The sequence below is a fragment of the Pelmatolapia mariae genome, linkage group LG8, assembly GCF_036321145.2.
Source record: "Pelmatolapia mariae isolate MD_Pm_ZW linkage group LG8, Pm_UMD_F_2, whole genome shotgun sequence".
Taxonomy (NCBI): Eukaryota; Metazoa; Chordata; class Actinopteri; order Cichliformes; family Cichlidae; genus Pelmatolapia; species Pelmatolapia mariae.
In genome coordinates this window covers 9825001-9848790 of record NC_086234.1, presented here as the reverse complement: position 1 = coordinate 9848790, position 23790 = coordinate 9825001, and the positions used below count along the sequence as shown (strand labels likewise).

The 23790-nt window shown below is 40.6% G+C and overlaps 2 protein-coding genes across 5 annotated transcripts in view; one reads left to right on the top strand and one right to left on the bottom strand.

Annotated features, from left to right (window-relative positions):
- Positions 1–1396: 1396 nt before the first annotated feature.
- socs3b (suppressor of cytokine signaling 3b) lies at positions 1397–6673 on the bottom strand. Of its 3 annotated transcripts, none has more exons than XM_063482741.1 (3): positions 6579–6673; positions 4084–4444; positions 1397–3972 (listed from the first exon to the last, which is right to left on the bottom strand). In XM_063482741.1, the coding sequence occupies exons 2-3, from the start codon at positions 4216–4218 to the stop codon at positions 3415–3417; spliced, it is 693 nt and encodes a 230-aa protein (XP_063338811.1). In that variant the 5' UTR covers positions 4219–4444; positions 6579–6673; the 3' UTR covers positions 1397–3414. The 3 variants fall into 3 exon arrangements, with proteins under 3 accessions (XP_063338811.1, XP_063338810.1, XP_063338812.1); XM_063482740.1 differs by lacking the exon at positions 6579–6673 and adding an exon at positions 5237–5447; XM_063482742.1 differs by lacking the exon at positions 6579–6673 and adding an exon at positions 5385–5417.
- A 1057-nt stretch (positions 6674–7730) lies between these two features.
- The window catches only part of LOC134633737 (CDP-diacylglycerol--glycerol-3-phosphate 3-phosphatidyltransferase, mitochondrial), a 45158-nt gene continuing 29098 nt past the window's right edge, over positions 7731–23790 (top strand). The window contains exons 1-3 of one of the 2 annotated variants that reach the window (XM_063482735.1): positions 7744–7848; positions 8299–8438; positions 19390–19600. In XM_063482735.1, coding sequence (XP_063338805.1) covers positions 19514–19600 — 87 coding nt within the window. In that variant the 5' untranslated portion in view covers positions 7744–7848; positions 8299–8438; positions 19390–19513. Of the gene's footprint in view, positions 7849–8298; positions 8439–19389; positions 19601–23790 lie in introns of both variants that reach the window. The other variant, XM_063482734.1, reaches the window with a different exon arrangement.

The window sequence follows — 23790 nt, the reverse complement described above, 5'->3', positions numbered from 1 at the left end:
ATTTTTTAAGGGATAGGAGGGAGATCAAAATATAACTGCTTAATCTCATCTTGAACATAGGAGAGAGGAGTTAAGTAGAGAAAAAATAGTGTTGGTTTTAACCTTTTGGACTTGACCAGAGTCGCTTTGCATGACTCATAGTTCAAAATAATCCTCGTTTATCTTACACTGGGCTGTGGTGCAGTTCCTTTAAGCCACCTTTCAAACAAAAGGTTTGAACAGGAGCGCAGAAAAGAGCCTGAAGCCTTCAATTTTAGCTCACAAGGTTTAAATGTAGAAGCTTTGGCCATATTAAAATGAGGATCCACCATTTTTACAGCATATGTATGACATAAAAAAATCAGGAAAATCTCCCAGGTCCTCCTTATCTGACTTTAATATTCTCTCCGCATCTTTTATTTCTTGTTTTAAGCAATTATTTCCTCTTCAGGACTCCCCTACCTCACACACTCCCTCCTTCTGAAACACACATTAACACCAGGCAAGAGCCGTAAAAACTCAACTCAATTAAAGTGCCTCTTTCCTGGAAGCCAGCCTCAGACAGAGCACAAGGTATGCAGGGAATGGGAACCATATCTGTGTGTGTGTGTTCGGGGAAATGGGGGGAGGGGGGGTAGAAATGAAGAAACTCACCTCCTGCTTAATTTTACCAACAGGCGCAATCTAGCTTGACCAACCACTTACACACACACACACACTCTGCTTTGGCTGCGCACTAAAAAAACAAAAAAACTAAAACCACAGACCATCATAAATCTCCTCCAGGTGGACCCTTTCACCTATTTGACCTCAAACACACACACACACATATCCATACACACTCCCTGGAGGACACCATCCTCTTTCAGCCCCTCAGGCAGGATGTATAAAACCCCACTGCATTCCTTTCCAGTTAGGTCCAGCCCAAAGTGAGCTCTCCACACAGTGACTGCTGTGTCAAAGTGTGCATGCATGACGTTGACCTAAACCCTCTCCTTCTGGGAAACCCTTTGTTACTGTGCCATCTGCACATCAGCTGTGCCCTCCCTCCATCCTTTCCTTCTATCCTTCCCTATATGTTCTCCAGTCCCTGTGGAATTTATCCACAATCCTCTGGCAAAGAAACGGAGAAGCGTGGATCGGAGCAATTTTAACCCCGTGATGAATGTGTGTCCTCCTTGTGAGCTGCTGTTGCTCACTCTTTTTCAAAGTGTGCCGACTGAATAAACACTGCTTTGTTTAACTAGGAAATCCCAATTGTAAGTAAATAGTCTTGCTGCGAGGCCAGGAATTGCTGGAACACAAACCATTTTACAATTTATTAGAGTAAGTTAAAAGTGTGTGCAGTCAATATTGTATTAGTGGAAGTTCAAAAGAAGAAAAACAAAACAGTAAATTAAGACACAAGGCAAATGCATTGACTTTTGTAAAAATAGTGCTTTTTAATATAAATTATTGAAATATTTTAGAAATATAAATATGTGCAACGTTCCTTTTCATTTATTTCTGTAATGCTTTGTCATTTCAGGTATTACAGCTTGTATTGCCAGACTAGTGGCCAGCCTGTTGCGAGAGAGTCTTTATAAAAGACAATATGATTCACATACACGTGGTCCACCGGTGCAACACATGTAAAAAATAAAAAAAAAGAGTTGGTGTTGATGTGACCCAGATTTGACCAAAAAAAAAGTGTGCCGCCCTCACCTCGAGTGGCCATGTGAGCTCAAACAGACAAAAACATAAAAGGCTGCCACTCCAATATGGATCACAGGTACGGGTCAAACAGCAAAAGCACTTCCTTTTTTTCTTTTTTTGATCAAATCTAAGTTTTGAATTCTGGTTTACAAAAGGCTGTTTTCTTTTCTTTTTTAAGAATCACTTGAGGGAAAAGTGTAGTGTATCCTTAACATTCAGACAAGTCCAACTGTCCACTTCTCCTCCTCCAGAGGTTATGATGGAAAAGTAGACAAAGTAAAAAATACAAATCCTTTCTGAAGTTACAGGAGAAGACAGATATTCAAACACACTGGGGCATTTTAACAAATAGAAATGAGCCGGAGATGATAATCTAAGACAGAAATAAGACTCAGCTAAAATCTTTTTTTCCCCTCACACGAGGCAGTTATATTTACAGGAGCGGCGTCCTGTTGTGCTCTATCATTTCCTCTTATCAGAGTTTTTGTTTAGCTGTATACCAGTATGTCTCCTCCCACCTTTCTCCCCCAAGTCTACCCCTCCTTTTCAGTTTCCTTCTCCCAATCCCACTCCTCCCTCTGCTTTAAAATCCTCGCCCTCTCCGCATCTTTGGGATCATCACCATTATCATCATTCCCCCAAGGAGCTTTACAGTGTCGCTGACATTTTTCCAGCCAGTCGGGATAAAAATAAGTTCTGCTGTTTTGTTTGGTCCCATGCCAGGGCTTTTGTCCCGGTAAAAAAGCTTTTGTCTCGGCAAGAGCGGCCTGTTTTCTGTCACTGTCAAAGCATACATGCATCTCTGAAACAAAAAGGCAGGGGGAGGGGGGGCTGGGCAGTCAAATGGTTATGGATCAGGAACAAGGAACACATAGGAGAAGAAAATGCTTAGTAATTATTTTTTTAACCTCCCCCCATCCCCCAAAACTCCCATGCTAACAAAACCTTCATGTGGTCTATACCTGTGCGTGTGTGTGTTTGAGGGTGTGTGTTTGCATATGTGGAGCTAGAGTGCATGACCGTCCCACTCCCCCTCTATGAGGCAACACTTGCGGGAAGCAGCAATGGAAATGTGTGCACCACCACAACACAAACACACTCACACACACACTCACGCTCACACTCAGACAAACAAATCCTGTGCGTTCTCTGTACAGGGCCCCCCTCGTTTGGACTTTGCCTTTTCTCTGAAACCCCCACCCCCCAATCCATCCACTCTCTCTACCCACTGCCGTTTGTCTGTCCAGTTGTAAATGTCACGCAGACAGCAGCAGCTTTCTTTAGAAGCACATTAAACCCACCAAGATATCACCGGTGGTGCATTGATCATGCCTTCGCTGTCATCGTTAATATCGACCAGTCAGGTTAATCTTCTACGAGGCACTGCTCTGCGTCTCAGTCAGTCATAGGAAACGTTGACCTTTGACCTCGGGCTTCATCTGCCACTCACTTGAATGGTCAGTGTTTTTGTTTTTTTTTGTTTTTGTGTTTTTGCAAGGCAGGACGGACGAGGTAATCGTCGGTTACCCAAATCACACTCCTCATCCCCACAAGGTCAGCGGGTGACCCAGAGTAGATCAGTGATCAGCTGATTCTGGAAAACTGACCTCATGTTAGCACTTAAGGCTCAGTCTGGTCAGTTTATGTCCACACAGACAATCTCGCATTCACCGAGAGCTGGTCCGTGCTGTAATCCTGGCACTTGGTCCATGCAGTAGAACCTTTCGCAGTTCCTGTCAGTCATATAGGAGCATCATACTCCTCCAGGTAGTCTCTAAGTGTGTCCGGGAGCTGCTCAGTCCGCTCAGACGCCCCCAGGCCCTGATTGTTCAGCGTCCTCCTGCACATGTGCTGCAGGCTGGAGAGACAAGTCGAGAGGGGTCGACGCAATTCCAGGGGGATTTTCTCCCCACCGGTGTGGATCAGATAAACATTGTGTGCCTTTGTTTTTGTCTCTCCTGGATTGTCCCCACTCGCCCGTTCCTTGGTTCCTTCAGTATCTTGCCCCTTCCCCATGTAGTGCGCTATGAGTTTCAGCACACAGTCAAATTGCGGGAGCTCCTGGGTATTTTGGGGGTCTGGCTGTAGGAAGAAGCCTCGTCCCTCACTGTGGATTCGCAGATTCTTGGTTCCCTTAGTTGTCTGGACAGAGAGTGTGAAGAAGTGGTGGTGGTCTGAGGAGTCACGGACCAGGAAAGTGCCAGGGGGTTGAGAGCGTAGCAGGGAGCTGGCTTCCCGGCCTCCAACAGCTCCCCAGTAAAAGCCACTCTGCTGAAGCTTATGCAGTGCACGCATCACCTGAAACGGGTAAAAAAAGAAAGAAAAAAGCCATGGTGAATTTCCAAGAACGCCAAAGAAACCACACACACAAAACGTAATAGTTTAGCTAACTCCTCAGATGTGACTGACCTGCTGGTAGTGTTCATGCGAGCTGAAGGGCTTGAAATGATGCGGGGTAAAGTTCGACCCCTGAACCCTGCCCTCTGGAGGGGTGACGCTGCTCATGGCAAGGGGGTTGTGTCCTGCAAAGGTTACCATGGCCATGCCATGGCCCCCTGCCTCTCCCTGCTGATCGAGAGGCAGGGGGCCCAGAAAAGGAGCGCCGGATTGGACAGGTGGAAGAGAGTCGGCAGCAGAGCGAGAGGGGAGACGAGGGGGGGAGCGGGGGGAGCGGGGTGAGGATGGCGGGGTCACACACCGGGTCCAGGGCCCCGGGGAAGAGGAGTCTGATGCATCCAGAGAGGGGCTGGTAGAGAGCACTTATACACAGCTGGAGGGAGACAGTGAGCAAAGATTAAGCACTTCCATCTATATATAACCTCATCTTGGCATGCAAATATAGAGCCATAGAGCCTCATTTGAATTTCACTCCTGCATAGGCAGTGAGAAATAAATGGCCACTGTGCCACACTGGAGCTCTGAGTTTACCCCCATAAAAATGCAGTTATGGCGACTGTAACAAATGCATAAGGCAGGAGCGGGCAGCGAGCAGGCAGGTTATATTTAGTTTAAATGAATGCACTGCTTACTCGTGCTGCTGCACCGTGCAGCCAGACAGCAACTGGATCCTGATTGCTTTCAATTGTCTTCGATCGGGCGCACCGCAACAAGGGATTTCTGAATCGGGGTCACTGTGAAAGAGTCCAGCCAGCGCGATTTTTTTTCTTTTATTAACCCCCTCCCTTTCTCTTTGCTAAATAGCTGTATTCCTGCACGGAGGCCCCGTTCTCCGGTTTCACGATGACTGAAAAGGTGTCCCGTCTGGTTCTGGTTTCCCGAGATACCCTGCAGGCTCTACGGGAATTGGAAGTCGGCTTCACCGGACAGTGCAGGCGCCATAGCGACTCCGAACTGCTACGGAGCCACTGGCGTTAAACTCGGTCCACTACTGATGATACTGCGAACCCCCCCGAGCATTAACACTTTTAGGACCGTCTTCAGCGAGAGTCCGAGCTGCTAAATAAAACCACAGCGCTTTAAAGTGCCCCATACCCCAGTTTTCTGTCATTTTGCCTACTTTAAGACGATGACCAGCGAACCGCTTTTAAATGTTTTAACTTACCTTGTGGATACACTCAGCCCAGCGCCGCAGCCGCTCGTCGCCAAAAGAAAAGATACGCAAACTACCCGAAAGTAGTGCTTGAAAAAATATTAACTCAGGCATTAAAATCCATAAAAAAGTATCCAAAAGAGCGTGTGGGTTTCCTTACCGAGCAGAGGAATGTGTCGGCAGCGGTATCTGCCGGAGAACTCCCCGTGTGTGTGTTGGGGGAGGCGGGGAGGGGAGGAGGTTTACTGGAGGTTGTTTCCAGTGAGTAAAGCCGATGTTCGTAAAGCTCCGCCCCCCTCCGTTCAGAGGTTCTTCCAGTAAACACACGAACGCACGCTCACGCACGCAAAAGAACACACGCGCGGGCTCGCGCCCGCTCTTGGCGGATCGCCAATAAATAATCAGCGTGACCTTTACCGGGCTGTTTCCTGGTACTGCTGCTGGATTCCCTTCTCGACAAGGTGAAAAAGTTAAAAGCTCCACATATGGCACAATATAAAACCGCAGCTATGGCTCATGTTTTAGAGACATACTCCACATATTCTCGCTATAATAACTAACCATAATATGCTTCTGCATGCACTGCAGGACCCTTCTTTTCTTCTGCATTCATCTAACACTCAGATCTGCCGTTAAAGCATTAAAAATACTCAGCTCCATGTAAAATAATGCATCCAAGTGTTGGTGTCTATGTAGAAATCAGCATTTCTCCCCGCATATTTAGGTTATACAAACATATTCAGACCCGTAGAAGACATTTTGTTCTTTCTCCCTTAAGGAAAATCAGCAGGATTGTAATAAAAATCTTATTTACTTTTTTTCTTTTTAGCAGGGTTACTTTTACTGATGCAGAAGATTGCCAGGATTACCAGTAAAATGCACAGACTTCTGTTAAAGTCTCAAACAAAAAATATCTTAACATATGCAAATATTATTCTTAGTTTTAATACATATCAGGTCTCAGTAATCCCAGATTGGTAGGAGAATTTTTTTTTTATTTTTAAAAAAGCACCCCTAAATTTGTATCTCGGTGAAAAGTTGTCATAATGCTGTGAATTAAAGTACTCGTGAGTATCTATTCAATATTTAGTCTGCTGAGGTTGAGTAAAGACTCAAGTATTTTAAAACTGTACCGCAGTGAATGTTACTCTACTGTTTATTAAATTTGCTGTAGTTTGTTTGGACAAACACAGAATACAAAAGCACATGTGCACAAATTAAGAAAAAAGCACTGGTAGAAGTTTTTTTTTAGGTGTTTCACTGAAATAATCAAGTAGCCTACTTTCAAGGTTTATATCTATTTCCTTGTGCTGTTACGAATCTCTCTGCTGAGTTTCCATAAACAAAGCCTTACCTTAAGGTCAGATATTTTCAAGCTATTCAGCATCAACATGGGCTGTCATTGCATTCTCCCTTCTCTTTCTTAACAGCATGAAGGATAAATAGCGTCTGACCTACGACAAACTGGCTTATGTTTAAAGATAGGGGTCCCTCAGTCCACTGTGTCGTGTCCGTGTCAGGAAACATCTGACTTACTGCAAATGCTCTTGAGCAACAGCCTACACTGTTGCTTGAGCCATGCAAATGCCCTATATGTAATGAAAGGTTGAAAGAGTGACTCATTTTAAGTTAAGAGCCAAATCTGTAACTTTAGAGGAGAAAAAGGTTTAAATTTACTCTGAAAAATAGTGAGAATCAATTACAAATGCTATGATTACTGGTCTTTCTTGCTAATATTTTCATTAACAATCCAAGAACAAACATAGGCTGTAAGGCTATGAAAGATATCAACTCATATTTACAGTGTTTTGGAATCAATAAAGCAGTAAAGTTAGATAGTAGTCCTGATTGTTCTCCATATCATTCTACTGAAACATACTGCTGCGAGTATTGTTGTTATAAGACAGCAGTAATGAAGATTCTCACGTGCTATGAGCCTTCCAAATATAAACACATACACACACATTTATCAGTCGGCTGAAATAAACACTTGTATGCAATGCACGTTATGCATTGCATGACTGAAAATCTTCAAGGCACACCTTTAACAGGTAACTGAACAGGAAGATGTGTTACCAAAAATATATCTTTAAGCTTTTCTGTGGTCACATATGTCTTTTTTAAAGAGTGTCTTGGTGGTTAATTTAACAATAGAGCATAAATAATTTGCAGGTCATTAAAAGACACTTAAAATCACCCCCAAAATCACAGAAAAACAGATCCCAAACCAGCGACATTTAATTTATTTAATTAAAAGAAAAGCACCTTACCTATTACAGTAGGGTCTTATTATTGTAAGGTTTTTACCTTTCAGTTTAAAGCGCCTTCAGGCAAATGTTGTTGTGCTTTGAAGCAATACAAATAAAACTGAATTGAACTGAATTGAACTTCTTGGCATGGTTCAAGCTGTCACTACAACCTTGTGTACTGCACAGTGTAGAAAGCGTCTGTGTCTGTGAACTGAGAGGCGTGTCTATAAAGTTTTTTCAAACTCGCAGTGCTGCAGCAATGGCGGCTCCCATGTCCTGGAGGAGGCTGGTGTACTCCGTGTACTCACCGGCCATAGCTGGGGTTTTTACCCGGATATCTGACCGGGTGTTCCGTGCACGGGACCGGCGAGGAGGGTAAGACACATGAGGACAAAAGTGCGCTTTTTCTGCAGCTGTAGTGTCACTTCTCTTAGCGCCTTTCTCACCTCTAGCATGCCTTGCTAGTGTAGCTCTTGCTAATGCACCCATCATCGGACACGAATATTTTGACCCTCTGTTTTCACGAAGTCTTAAAATCCTTTATACGTAAACATGTCTGGCCACCAACCCCGACTTATTTCGAGTGAAAATAACGCGTTTACAGCAAATGATAACCATAGTTAGAGTCACATTTAGCGCATTAATATCCAGTAATGAACTTCACGAGACTCAGCAAACAGCAGCTAACCTTATGGGCAAATTTTCATAACTGACACGCAGTGTACCATGAGAATGAATAAGAAACCAGCTATGTTTTATTTGTTTTTTTGTTTTGGAAATAGCAGTTGAACTTATGATGTAATAATAATAGTCTTTCGGCCTTAGGGGTCGCCACAGCGGATCATTTCCCTTCATCTCACCCAATCTTTAGCATCGACCTCCATCCCAGCTTTGTCTCCCTGTCTTCACACTGCTCAATCCGAGCTGTCCGTCGGATATACTCATCTCTAATCTTGTCCATCACGGTCAGTGCCAGCTCGGCCTCTTGTCTTCTTCTTCTTTTTTTTGGTCAGTGCCACCGTCTCCAAACCACACATCACAGCAGGTCTCACTACCACCTTGTAATCCTTCCCTTTCACTCTTACTGCTATGCTCCTCAAAAATCACCCCAGGCAATCGTCTCCACCTGCTGCACCTGTCTCATGCACTGACTGTTGCTTTGGATGGTTGACCAACGCATCCACCTTTACCACCTATACTCCTTGCATCTTCACCTTTCCATCTGTCTCCAACTCCCGAGACACTCTGTCCTCCAGCTGTTCCCTGCTCTCCCTCCAGATCACAATATTTTGTGTGAACATAATAATAATAACAATAATACACTGTTATTAATATCTGACAGGTGATTCTCTCTCAGACGGATATAGTATATTATAGAAGGTTTATAACACGTGTTATAAGATTTGCTTCTGACATGTGGCATGCCCATCATTTAGCAGCACACTTTAAAGCAGGGGTCCCCAATCCCAGTCCACGAGGGCTGGTGTCCCTGCAGGTTTTAGATTTGTCCTTGATCCATCACAGCTGATTTAAATGGATAAATTACCTTCTCAACATGTCTTGAAGTTCTCCAGAGGCCTGGTAATGAACTAATCATGTGATTCAGGTGTGATGACCCAGGGTGAGATTTAAAACCTGCAGGGACACCGGCCCTTGTGGACTGGGATTGTGAACCCCAGCTTTAAAGGCTCTCAGCTTTGTGATAAAGTAGAACTAGCTAGTTAGATTTGGGAGTAACAAGACACCCCACGATACGCTACTAACACGATAATTCACTAATGATACAATATTATTCTGATTTTAACTTTTTGCGATATGCTGAGTATATTGTAACTAACATATATTGTAATTTTCAACAGCAAATTGGGTCCTCAAAATCCAGTAAGATAAAGTTATCTCGCTTCAGTTATTTTTGCTGTAAAATAAGCTTGTAAAGCACACGAACACTGTCACTAAAACCTGTCATAAATGTTGGCATGAGAGAGTCTGCTATCAGTGTGCGATTGAATGGGGTCTACTTGGTAACTACATGCAATCTGTTTTTGATAATAGAAAAATAGATGGCAGTTGTTTATAAACCTTCAATAATCTGTCAGAAAAACTGCAGTTAGTCTAAGTCACACTGCAACTGTTTGCAGACAGTTGCGTCCAATCGGGCGACCTGTGCAAGTGATCATGAGTGCACAACGTCCTCAAGCTCTGGGCAACCATTAGTCACCACAAGTTGCAATCAGTCGATTGCTGGATAGTTTTTCGGTTCAGTTCATTTAAGTTTCCTTGGCTAACGTTATTGCAGAATGATGGTGCAAGACACGAGCCCTCTAATAAAATAAGTATATCTAGTGTGCCTGTACTGATACAATATTTCCACACGGAATATTGCAATACTATGTTGTCTTTTTCTTTTTTCTTTTTTTTTTTGCCACCCACCACTGCTGCTCTGTGTTGGGCTTCCAGTTCAGCTTGTTATTGATGTGGAAACCTGGGCGCACAGGTACTCCTCCACCACATCAACATCCTGTCTCAGGATTGACAGGAGTTGTATAGCCGTACTCATCCTTCAGTAGTCTATGTGATTTTATTCACATTCAGAAGCAGATGATTCCTCCCAGAATACTCCACAAAATAATCTCCTAGTGTTCTGTGCTCCTCCTCTCTCCCATTATTAATAACATAGTACATTGAGTTTTACTGAAAAGCCTGAGGTGTACAAGGCAATGTGAAACGGCACAATTCCCTGTGGAGCTCCAGTATGGCACCTCAACAAATCATAAAGTCTCAGATACTGCAGACTGTGTGTCAGGTAGTATGCAATCCATGAGATGGTGGACATGATTACTTACATTTCCTGTAGCTTCTCTCTCAGCCGCAGTGGATGGATCATGTTAAATGGACTTGAGAAATCCGTCTAGATAGTAACCATGCAGCCGTTACTATCTAGATCAGAGGTCGGCAACCCACGGCTCACACGCCCTTCTGCTGCACGTAGGTGCTTGCGTCACACGCTAGTATAGAGGGTGAAGCACTGTTTTCACCTGTGGTGTTAGGTCAACTAAGACAAATCTTGGCTGTGCTGTGGTTGTTTTGTAACGTTGCGTGTGACTAATACTAAACTACTACACCTTTCTGACACCCACCTTCACTCCAGTCTTGTTGTGTGACAGCTAGCACACAGCTGCAACTAAACTCAAGCAGCTGTTGGGGTCTATTCAAATCAACACGTGGAGTGACACGCCTGAGTTGTCTTTAGACTTCAGAAAATAGACCTTTTCACTTCAGTCATTTTTCACTTGACAGAACAGGAAAAGCTGAGAAATTAAAAACAACTGTATTCCCTGTAGGGGAGGTAAACAGGTTTTAGGGTGTCCCAGCAGTCATTCATGTTGACTTAGTGGCTCTATTATAAATAGTCTTTGAGGGATGGTTTCAAAAGAAGATAAAAAAGAAAATTGTACCATGTGAAGAATTCAGCCTGATTACTTGGCTGTCATCTTTGTGACTTAAGACATTGACTGAAAAAGTTGGGGACATTCTTCTTTCCATCCCAAAAATGACAGCATCCAAGATGAGCAGCTTGCCTGTGTACAGTTTTTAGAATAAATCTCTGGATCTGCAGGATCCTCATGGGGAAGACGATTGCGTGGCATATTTGTCACTCTTGTGTACATTATACTGTTCGATTAAATGTGTAAGTGCATTTAAACACCAGATCTATAAGTGCACTTATAGATGCTGCTTGCTTGGCATGCTTAAACTCCACAGCTTACAGATACAGGTACCCAGCAAACAGCTAAGTGCTACAGGGCACCTGCCTATCAAAGCCATGCCTTTAACTTTAAGCCTTAAAATGATACAGCTGTACAGTGATATGAAGGAGTAACTACAACCCCCCAAATCATCTTTTGTGCCAGGCTTTAAACTTATTGTTGTGACTGAAGTTAGAAAATTAGAGCAACTTCTCTGCTGGTTTAATTTTTTTAACCCTGAAGGTTTACAACTTGGTGTAGACACTCATTACTTTTTTGTGTGAACCATAGTTCCTGGGTTGAGTCTGCTTCCCAGAAGGAAATAGTTTGTGGAATTTAAAAACAAACATACCGGTCCGGCATCATTGCCTCCAGGATATAACCCTTGTTTAAAAAACAGTCTTGGTCAGTGTGTATAGATGAAATTATTTGGACATCCCAGTCTATACACTTGAATGCATTTATTATGCTCTCTTATTGAAAAGAAATCCGCAGCATTTTTTCCATAGTATATTGCTTTCGAGCTTTCTTGGCAGCAGTTTGGGAATGGCTCTTTTATGAATGCTAGAACTTTGGACTTTGTGCACACATGCTGTAACAAGTCCCTAGTATTATAACCAAAACATAGATGGGCTCATTTTTTATTCTTCTACTGGAGTGGCTTTACTTGATTTACAGTTAAAAAAAAATAAATAAAAAAAATCTCTATTTATCCTATCTGGGTCTGGGTGCTGAATCTCAGTTTATCCTCTGTTTAAAACGAGCCATTTCAGCACGTATACTTTTAGTCAGTGCCTTTCTTCTGATTGGCTGCCCTTCACAAGCACAAGGTTTGACAAGAGGGGTGGAGCTCTGTATTCACACAGAGTTGTGTACCTGAGAGATGTTTCTCACTGTGGTGCAATACAGCATTAAAAGTAGAAAATAACAAGTGCTTAGGGCATTCTGAAGCCTTCTTGAGACTTTTTCATTCACAGGGATACTCTGATTTCATTATTTGAAACTTTTGGCATGTTTAACCGGGGTAGCTGACATTTTAACACTATTTTGTAGATACCGTTGTGCCCCTAAAACTACCCTAATCTGTCTACAACATTTTTAGGGATTCTTGGAGACCTACAGGTTATGTGGGAGTCAAGTGGCAAAAACTGCAGTTCCTCTAATGGCCGGGTGAGAGTGCTTACGAAAGTGAGTCATTCCCCAAATTAGGCATTTTCCCATGTTAACATGCCAAATTATACAACATGAAATAGCATTTTTATGTCCTGATTCTGCACTGTGAGTGATTTCATTTAAATTTGAATTCTTTTTTTTTTTTTTTCAGGAGTTATCGATTTTGATAATCACAAGCGTTAAAGCTGGCGATGTGACTGACTTTGACAGGTGTGCCAACAGTGGCAGCTGTCTGCTTGTCTTCATCTTTAGTAAGAAGCTTTACCCATGCATCAACTGGACCTCCACCAAGTTTATGGTGTTGGTGCATTTTGTAAATAAATTTGTGCTTCAGTTTCACTTGGATGTGACGAGCGATGGGTGGATCTGGCTGTGAAACTACGTGCTCATTGGCTAAGCATTTATCAAAGCACTTCAGTGCTGGCTTCACTGTTGTGATGTGGAATCTGTGTCTGTCTTCTATACTGTCAAAGTTGTTGAATTCATCTTGCTGGTATCTTACAACCTCTTGACCAGTGGTGTCAAACATAAGACTTCAATCTGCCCCACTGGACGGCTTTAGAAAATGTCAAGTAGAGCATAGATTTTGAAGTTTTTATTGCATTTTCATAAGTTTTACAGCTTTTCCTACTGATAAACATGTCACCCACGGCCGTTAATACTACAACGAAGTAATTAAGTAATAGATAAACATTTAAATGACCAAAAAGTTGGTCTGGGGGGTTTGTTTGTTTGTTTGTTTGTTTATTTTTAAAGGGTCCACATAAAAATATATCTGTGAATAAATCAGTTTTGTAGTTATAGGAGAATCTGGAAAATGATCTACCAGGACCTTTTCTTTAATTTTACAAATCTTCATTAACCACAGCAGCATTTCTTTATCATGTAGAAAAAAAGAGCTGTGCTGTTGTCATCGCACATCTTTTCCTTATATCGAATGTGTGTAGGTAAATGTCTTTACACTGACAGAAAGGGGATTTTCACTGGTCCGACCCACTTAAGAAGTGGGCTGTATGTGGCCCATGATGTGACACCCCTGCTCTAGACCAACATAGCAGTGGCTATGGCTTTAAGATATGGAGCCCAAAACCCATGAGTGACATCATAGTGGCTATGTCCATCTCTTATACTGTCTACTGTGGTTGGTCATTCCACCACGTCCCATTTACGCTAAGTTGGATTAGTATCTGTGGCATAAGTGCTCGGAGCTCTTCGTCTTACTCACCTCTTCACCTTTCAACGTTTAGTACGTTTAGTGTTTTGGCTGATTCTTGTAGTATTTGAAGCCTAACAGTAGGACTCTCTTAATGATTCTTCTGCAAGTTCTGGATTTACATCTTATGAGGTCTAAAAGATAACAAGTAGCATTTCCTGTTTGCTGAATGAATAGGCTGTGGATCAGTTGACAAGAATGAGGATGTAAATCCTTTAAAATTACAAGGACTTTTAAGTCACATGCTGTAAATCAAATCAGATGCGGTGCATACACACGACGAACTGAACAACTCCTCTGTTCATTGAAGTCAATAGCTAAAGCCTTGCATTGCTAGCATAGCCTCTAATTCTGTTAAATCAAAGGGAGTTAACTCCATCGTTGCTATAGTCATCACATGGCTTATGTAATTCTTTTATTTAGAAGACGTGGTGATTATATGTCCCTCCTATGTCTGCCCTTTAAAATAAATCGACTTTGACTTTGTTTTATTTTGTTTTTGTAGACTTTTATGTCCCCCTAACATGAGTTAAAAGCTGATATTTTTATATTGCTCTGTTGGAACATTAATTGTAAAGTGTGCTCTTTATTTCCTCTGTCACACCATTCTGTCTTTTTACAACTTACAGAAAACTGTCAAGGATTTCTGTCAGCTGAGTCACACAACAGCGCTGAATCACTGAGCTTGTTTGATAACGTTCGTAATTTGCACCGCTGTAAAAGGAGGGAGATAATTCGGAGTAAGATGAGTAGAAATGAGGAAGTTATCTTTCTTGATGTTTTTATCACTCTTGTGTGTTTATGATTAGACTCCAATCACAAGTAATGGGGAAATCCCTCCTATGTGTTTGCCCAATAAGTTCAGCTGAGCAGAAGGAAGACCTGAGCTACTTTAATGTGACTCTGTAGCTTTTATTGATTATTATTTATTTACATATCTAGGTCAAATACCAAAAACAAGACCGTGTATTTGTGTTCCGGTTAATTTAAGGTTGTAAACAATGTAAAGGAATGCCAGTGAAGGACTTCTGACAATTAGCCGGTAAGAGTTGCAAGCATGCCTGAGGTTAACACTCCACCCTGTATTTATTTTAATGTGGTTGCATTGTCAGACTGCGTGCTTGTGTGAGAAGCACAAAAGAGCCGCATCTTTGGGATGAATGTAGGATGCGGACAAAAAAAAAGCACATGAAGGGTTACATCTTCCCACGGATCTGTGCTCCTGAATACAACTCTTATTTGAGCAACCATGAATTATTTTCTGTCATACTCAATATTTTCATCAGATAAGCATCCGACATGTTGCACATGTTTTACGGGTTTTCTCAGATTTTTATCAACAGTCAGTGATTCATTAGGAAAAAATTAATCTTGTTTTTCATTTACAAAAAATCAGACCACTAAGGGTTGTAAATGGCTTTACAGTCAATCCTGAAATTTAGCTTTGATTAGGAGTTTCATGTTTGACTGATTTGTTCTTAAAATGAGCTATTCTTAGACACAGTCATTCACAGAGTGGCCTTTGAGTACCTCTCAAAGACTCTGCCTCCTTTAAAAAAATTTTTTTTTTATACACAGTCCTGTTACTAATTTACCAGATTAGATGGTTGATATTGCATGTACTTTCAGTTATGCCAAACATCATAACAATAATTTTTTTTAACTTTTATTCATCCATAAAATATAATACCAAATGTAAATAAGTGCAAAGTGTACAGTCAAAAAACTTATTTGAACCCCTGCTGATTTTGTAAGTTTGCCCACTAACAAAAGAAAGTTCAGTCTATAATTTCAATGGTAGGTTTATTGAACACTGAGACAGAACAAAAACAAAAAAAATCCATAAAAATGCATTTCAAAAAAGTTAGAAATCAATTTGTATTTCCATGAAGGAAATAAGCATTTGCTCCCCTATCAATGAGGAAGATTTCTGGCTCCCAGGTGTATTTTATACAGCTGGGAGCCTTCTCAGCTTGTTACCTGTGTAAAAGACAACAGTGCATAGAAGAAATAAATCTCTCCAGATTTAAAACTGTACCATGGCCAAGACCAAAGAGCTTTCCAAGGATGTCCGGGACAAGATTGTGCACAAGGCTGGAATGGGCTAGAAGACCATCGCCAAGCAGCTGGGTGAGATAGTGACAACAGTTGGTGTGATTATTGGCAAATGGAAGAACCATAGAATAACTGCCAAGCTCCCTAGGTCTGGAGCTCCACGCAAGATCTCACCTCATGGAGTTTCAATGATAATGAGAACAGTGTGAAACCTGAAGGAGAACAACTCGGGAGGAACTTATGAATGATCTAAAGGCAGCTGGGACTGTAGTCACCTAGAAAAGAGTTGGTAAAGCAGTTGGTAACTGCAGTGCCTGCAAGGTCCCTCTGCTCAAGAAAGCATTTGTTTTATTGAAAAATCTTTGAAAACAATAAAAAAAAAAAAAAAAAGCAGATCATGATAGCTGAGGGTTTGACTCATAACCGATGATAAATTATAAACTATTGCAGACGCAGAAGATGCCACACATGAGTAGTCATTCCTGCTGCACTTATTTGAAGTCCACAAAGTCCGATGATGAATTTTACAGCACTGAGACCCAAGTGCACCCAAATGAAAACTATAGCACCCGTTTAAGACTTCAGAGGGTGAAGCAGATTTCCTTGAACTGGAATTTGCACTCAGCTGGTTAAATAGAATAAACAAGTGTGAAATGAACTCATCATTCCCCAGCTTGGCTGGAAGCAAATTTGGACTCTAATGAAGTAGCAAAAGTATAGAAAAGGGATTTTGCTGAGATGAAATGCAAACCAGTATGTATGGCACAATCGTTGTAAGTCCTGGATCCACCAGGTGTGTTTTGACATTACACAAATTTTCCTGTGTGTTGTTCCAACCTTCTTGAAACAAGCTGCTGGCTTCAACTTCAAAATGAGCTCTAGTTTCCAAAAAACACCGACACTGATACGTTTCCTTTTGTGCCAGTTTCAAATGATTCTGCAACTGAAGTGAATTTGAGCCAAAACGTTTATTTTGGCAAGCTACATGTTATACCAAAGTATATACTCTGTTCATATATTCCACATTTTGATGCCATCACTACAAAAAAAAATCTTTTTTTGGCCCTGAGAATGTTTTAAAAACATTAAATTGTTAAAAAAAAACAAAACGTTTTGGCCTTAGAATTGTGGGAGGCGTCCACTGGAAAATAAAATGCTGATTGGTGACCCAGTTTAAATAATGAAGTAGCAGTCCTTCTTACTGACAGGTGTTTCTATGATCTCCTCTCCCTATTTTATGGCCGTGAAAAAGGCTAACAGAAATAACTGTCTGTATAACTTGACAGAACCCAAAGACCCTTTCACAAAAGTGATGAAATCAGTGAAAAGTGATTTCAGCACTTCTCTGAAACGGTTGAAAAATGTAACTTATTGTGCTCTTTAATTAGACTTGACCTGGTGTACCTAATAAATGGGTACTTGGGTGTACTCTGAGTACTTGTAGAAGTGAGTCTTACCACTCAGCAGCCACCTTCATAACAACTTTATGCACTTACTGAGCAATTATTTTGAAGCATTATGTAAATTATCTTTATTTCAAAGGTCACTGGGACATAATAACTCCATGTATAATATCATGAGTTAAACCTGATTTGAAAAAAAAAAAAAAAGAAATTTGCTGATTTTGGCTTAAAATAAGATTTTTTGTTAAACTTTTGCCTGGATCTTATACTTGTACCACCATCTGCGCTGCTGCAGAATTCTCTGCTAGATTTCAATTAATCATTTATCGAGTGCCATGTCCTCTCTTGTCTCCGGTGTAACATCCTGGTTATTCCTAATTCATAGGAAGTTTTACTGTAGTGTGTTTGTGTGCTGGTAAAAAGCTCTGACGTCATTGACACTTGAGATGCTGAAAGACGGCACAAAAAGACAATACCTCCAAAATGATTCTCTTCCTGTGATAGTCTCCACAAGTAATCTGGGCCACAACAAGTAGATTTTCCTTGAAATCCACATGTAAAGCTCGATTTTCATACACACTTTTAAAGGGAAGAATGAAAATGGATTGGCAGAACTTTTCTAGTGTTGCTGACTAGTCACTTGCTTTAGACTACAAAACATTACACTGAAATTAGCAATTTTAGAGCTTTTAATACAGATTAGGTTAAATAATTTTATAACCTCGATGTTGACACCATTCTGTAGCTTGATGGAAAATACATGCTGTGTAACTATCATGATGATTTCAAAGTTCACCGTCATTTCTGGAAGCAGCAGCTTACATAACAAAGTCACCATAAGGTCCACCTCCAGAGGAAGAGTTTGATAAATGATTGAACGTTTCAGAGAAGCTGCTGGATGAGATTGTTGTGTCAGCCACTTAACAGAAGAACAATTAATCTTTAACTCATTTTGGAATATAACTTCCTCTGTAATTTTGGCAAGCAGAATTTATATTCACAGTGGTGAAGGTGTTTCTAAAATTTTGTAAAACCCAAGTGAATAGTATTCAATTTAAGTAGTTATTAAAACACAGTTATATTAAGAGTAAATATTAATTTCGCTTTACTGGTTGATCCTTTCCCAAACTTAGTTAAGGTCATAAGCTCTGGGTAGTGAACTTAAGAGTTGAGGAGCTCACCTACCCCATCTCCAAGCATGAGCAGCTGATTAGCCTCAGCATCTGACTAGGATGCCTAGGTGTCTCTCACCCCAACTGATGGCCGCCCCGGAGGTTTCTTCCTGTTAAAAGGGATTTTTTCCTTCTCTCTGTCGGACGTCATATGATTTTTGGGTTTTTCCTCTGTATGTATTACTGTAGGGTCTACCTTACTATATAAAGCCCCTTCAGGTGACTGTTGTTGTGATTTGGTGCTGTATAAATAAAATTGAATTGAACTAGGTGGTGAGGTGAGGTGTTTCAGTTATGTCCTACCAGGAGGAGGCCTTGGAGCAGACATGCTGAGGGATTACATCTCTTGGCTGGCTCGGGAACTTTGGTGTCCCTGCAGAAGAGCTGGGGAGGAAAGACTTGGCGTCTCTTCTTGGATGGATTATATTAATTATAAATCTGTATGTTATTTAATAATGAAATAATTGCTGTCTATCTGTAAAATGGCTGTCAGGTCGTTAACATAATTCTTTGAAAGGGATGGGAAATTGTGTAGATTAAATGTTATGTTTAATATACTTTTATGGAAAACAAAATGGTGTCATGAGTCGCCAGCCAAATAATATTCAGTAGGTTTGTTACAGATTATCATCAAGAGGAAATGATAAATCCTTGGATGTGGAAAACTGTTCTTTTTAAAACTTCTTTACAAACTTTGTGTGTGATTTAGGTTCCCTACATCACTACAGCTCTCATTATAACGTCATCTATTTAGTTATGGTAAAAAACATTACCGCAGATCCAGCCGCCTAATTACAAGTCTTTGCTCGAGGGATTCTGCTATTGATGATCACCTGTAATACATAAATGTAATGGAATATGGTGGAGTGTAAATGGGAGATTAGTTATTAATTATTGATAACTTATTATTCGAGTCATATGGATTGCCTTGAACTGCCAGCTGATCGAGGCACTAATTGAAATCATACAAGAGCTCTAAGCTGTTATGGAGCGTCTGTTCTTTGATAACTTGATTTTTATGCCTTTTTTATTTTTGTTTTAACCCGCCTCTCTGGGGTTGAAAGAAAATTGATCAGACTATTTTCTAGTTGCTTTAATTAGATCATTATCAACATGAAATGAGTTTCCTGCTCTACTTTCCGTGTTTCCTGCAGGTCCTCCGTGCTCCTTCTTGCCCCTCTTCTGGCTGAAACCGACCCAGCCCCTCATCGCGTCTCCAGGCCCACCGGCTCAGCCGGAGCCCAGCGAACAGAAGGTCTTTGCAACCACTTCCGATGGATGGCAGAGCATGTACCAGCCTTCCGGGTGCCAGGCTCCCACGTCCACATTCTGACGTCACCTGACCAATTCTACCAGGCAATGAAGGTCTGTCTCAGAGCATGTTAGCTGGTTTGACTACACAGGATTTATTTTAAAAATGAGAACAAAGCTCTAGTCTGTTCAATATGAAACTTGAAAGACAGACACGTGTGCTGACTTTTAATAAATGTATCACTATGAAATTCCACAAGGTAACCAAGGGAGCATTATTATCACAGCAGACTCTTCTCTGTGTACTCTGCTGCAGTGTCCACATTGCAGGTGACAATGATTAATTGTTCAAACATGTTTTAGTTGATGCTGACGATAACTTGAGGAGGAAACTGGCATCCAGACATAATTTTTCTGGTAAAAACAATCTGGAAAAACAAGGTACTTTTTAAACACTAAAATAAAAACTTGAGGTCACATGTCAATTCCCGTCTTAAGAAGATGATGTCAGATTCACGTGTTCCCATAATGTGGTTTAAGTTTCAGTTCAAAATACCTCACATTCAATGTTCCCTCTAATTTTTCATGTGTCTGAGCGAACACACAAACTCCCTGAGCGGTCCCTTGGACCACTGTGAGCAACAGCAGACGTGTGCACTGTGGTCACGCCAGCATCGAATCCATCCAAGTTACATGGTTTATTAAAATAATCAAATTACAGCATTTATGTTAGACCTCTTTTAATTAACTGCTTTAGCCCACTTACAATGAAAATTTAAAAAAAATCTTGTTCATGACCTGTGTAGTATGTTAACACTATTGGAAGTAAAAATAACTCCAATTTTGAAAACAAAACTTTTTTTAAATTATTTTTTTTATTTTTTATATAAAGCGTCTGTAGTCTGGGAGAAAGTCCTGTAACTCTCTGTCTGCAAAATACAGTATATAATGACCAATGTTGGGCAATTAATTATATAGTTCTTCAAAAAAAGTAACTGAGTTATGCAAACAGCAACATTTCTTGCAGCTGTTTACCAGAAATGCAGCCAAGGCATTTTTTTAAATAAACATTTCAAACTATTTACAGAACAATCAGCTGTTCTGCATCAAATCTGCTGCCACACAAATTATTTGTGCCACTCCAAAACATAATTTCTGTCCACTATGAGATAAAGGAGAACAACAGCCTGATACCTGCAGGCCTGACAACAGGAGATGTAACACCTGTAACATTCAGCAGTCGCGTCATTGTTCTGACACACACAACAAAACTACACTACACACTAACTACAAAAGATTTGCGCTAAATGTCGCAAATCTCTCACATCTCAAAACACCGCCGTCACTCCTAAAACTTCCCCCCTTCCTAAACAACTAAATGCCACGTTGCCATATCATTTTTTGATTGGTTGACATGGTACATTTTTTAACCAATAGGAAAGGGTGGGGAGGTTTTTTGGTTTTGTTTTTGCTCACAGGCGTAGAGTGCTTTCGATCGTTTTCCTTATAAAACGCCATTTTTACCGTTTTTTCCCGCAGTAAATATAAACAACGATAGTATTCAGGAAGAAAACCAAACATTGCAGATATTTTTATCATAACTCTGGTTTTACGTGGCCTATCAACACAATTTAAAAACTGGTATAAAGTCCACACTTTTTCCGCCAATTGTTCCGTCTGTCCTGCTCACATCTCCAAAGGTTGTACACGTTGTCATTAACGTGGCTTCACTCCACATCAGCCACGCCTCTTTGCTAGCCAAAACACCGGTGTCGGCACATAAGGACGCTGTCATAGCCTGTCAGCGACGTTGATTAGCTGCGTATATACGAATGTGAATCGCATTACTGGCTGGACTATGGGATAAGGTGGCATCGTTCTAACCCCATACGGGAGCAGCCAGTCACTTACTGACTAACACTGCAAAACAGAATTGTTAAAGTTTTAATTTTCATTTCAATTCAGGTTAGATTTTTTTTTTTTTTGTGTGCAACGCAGATTTTCTGTGCGCAGAGACCATGCCAGCAGTGCGCAATTGCGCACGCGCACAGCTTAGAGCAACATTGCTCACATTGTTCATTTTTTTATTCTGGTTTTAACCCTCTACAAATGGGTTCTTTTAGTTTCTGTAGTTTTAAATGTAGATGTTGACATCTTTCCTTCTGCTGCCGTGTGTAACAGGGTACAGTACCTTTTCTTATTTGGGTCAAAGAGGTCCGAATCCTGGATGAGCCCCCAAATATGTTACAGTTTCTAAAACTGTAAAACTGCTACAGTTCAAGGATTACTCATGTAATCTGCTGAAAAGGCATCAAAAGCATATTAACATCAGAAAGGTTGAAGTACTAGATGAGGCCTTGCTGATGCTGATCAGCTACAGCTGCCCCTGTTTGCCCCTAACTCTAGATGGATGAATTCACTCTCCTCAGGGTTCTTATTAAGGGTGAAACCATCCATAAAGAAAAGCTAACAAGAAGAGATTTCTGTGTAATTTAAAATTTACAAAATTACATGTTTTTTTTTAAAATTATATATGCATGTATGCTGTCCTTGGTCATACCAACAAAATAACCATTTTTGTTAAAAGACAAATGACCGTTCACTCGGCCTGTTTGGAATTGATATTTGAATTGATCTCAACTTTTTCCCCATTTTGTTATACAGCCTCAGCCTTTAAAAAGCTTTGGTTTAATTAAATCTAAAGTTAACATTAACTATATTACCAACAAAGGGTGCTGACATTAAAAAATAATTACTGGATTATTTTGGATTCTTGCTAGACCAGAATCCATTTAGGTATGAAGCCAGGGATGACCACAATAATTAGGCTACACAGTGGTCCCTCGCTATAATGCGAAAGGGGGTGCGGGTGCCTTTGGTTTCATTCTATAATACTGGACTTACTTTTCTATGAAGGTTTGAACTTTGAGAGTGTTTAAACAAGAGAGAAAAGTGTGAAAATGTTCAGGCCTGTGTGAGAAAAGTGTATAAAGTGTCTAGTGAGGGGTTTTACAGCCTTATAACATCTGTAATAATTGTAAAAAATAAAGTTGGCTACTTCGCGGGTTTCACCTGTTGCGGGTTATTTTTAGAATGTAACTCCTGCGATAAACAAAGGACCACTGTATACTGAACCAGGTTGTTTTTTCAGTGTTAAACGAAGGATTACATGCTGGAGAAAATGGTGCCATTCAGTTATAGTGTGAGAAAGACGAGATATGTGAGTTGAGTTTTTTTATTTCCGGCTGTAAGTAGGCTCTGTGCCCAAACTTTATTTCCTTCTGGGAAGTTGAGACTCGTCCAGGAAGTATATTTCACACATAAAATCCACAGTTGCAGGCTTTGGGGCTTAAAAATGAAGCTAACATAGAAGTGCCAAAAAGCGGTTTCTGGAATTGGTTTCCAAAAGCAAACCGATCCCCACCAATTCTCATCTTAGAATATCCCGACTACAGCTGTAACTAAAACAAACGGTTCACAATCTGGTACAAAAATGTTCTATCTTTTATAACTAATTTACCCGTCCATAAACACTTGATTACTTTATTTTAAATAACTTGTTGTCACTTTACATTTTGTTAAGATTAAAGTTTGTATTGCGAGTGAATTGTCAGCTTAATTAGGAACTCTCCACTGTGTTTGTGGTGTTGGTGCCTTTTTGAAGCATTTTAACATAATTGAAGATAGAAATATAGATGTGCAGAGAAGTTTACTAACAGCACTTTCAAAGTCTGTACTTCAGTTTTAGTGAGTCAGATTCTGTTTTTGTGCTTGTTACTTAGCACTGATTATCAGGTTTATGTATTTGTTATGTGTAACTATTCAGTTTATGGATCCCGTTTGCTTAAGCAAACAGCATTGGTGGCGGTTCTTGCACGTTAACTGATAACTTGGTACTCGTGTTCCAGATGCTCAGTTCCTTCTTGTAAAAACAAACTCGGCGACAACCATAATGGTGAAGTTGTAGTTTCAAAACAGGATTTTACAAATCGATGAGTGACATCACAGTGGCTACAGTCTGTACTATATAGTATTTGGTAACATCCCAGTAAGTATAGTTTACTTTGCTCTTAGTTGAGGCAGTTTAGAGGGGGAACTGCTTTGGAGAAAATGTCGATGATAGTTGCAGACTATTATTTACCCGATGGTGGATGAGGAATGATAAATTTAAATGCCTCAGTCTCTTAAATAATGAAATAAAATAACTGAAACACCTTTTAAAATGCTGAAATTTCTGTATTTCTGAGAAGATAATCCTGAAAGAAAGTCTGACTTTTACAGTGTAGTAAATAGATAAACCAAAA

Excerpts from the sequence above, each read along its gene's own strand:
- socs3b (XM_063482741.1), bottom strand. The coding sequence starts at position 4,218 with ATGGCCATGGTAACCTTTGCAGGACACAACCCCCTTGCCATGAGCAGC. Across the intron at positions 3,973-4,083 it reads CGCATGAACACTACCAGCAG|GTGATGCGTGCACTGCATAA; the intron begins GTCAGTCACATC and ends TACCCGTTTCAG.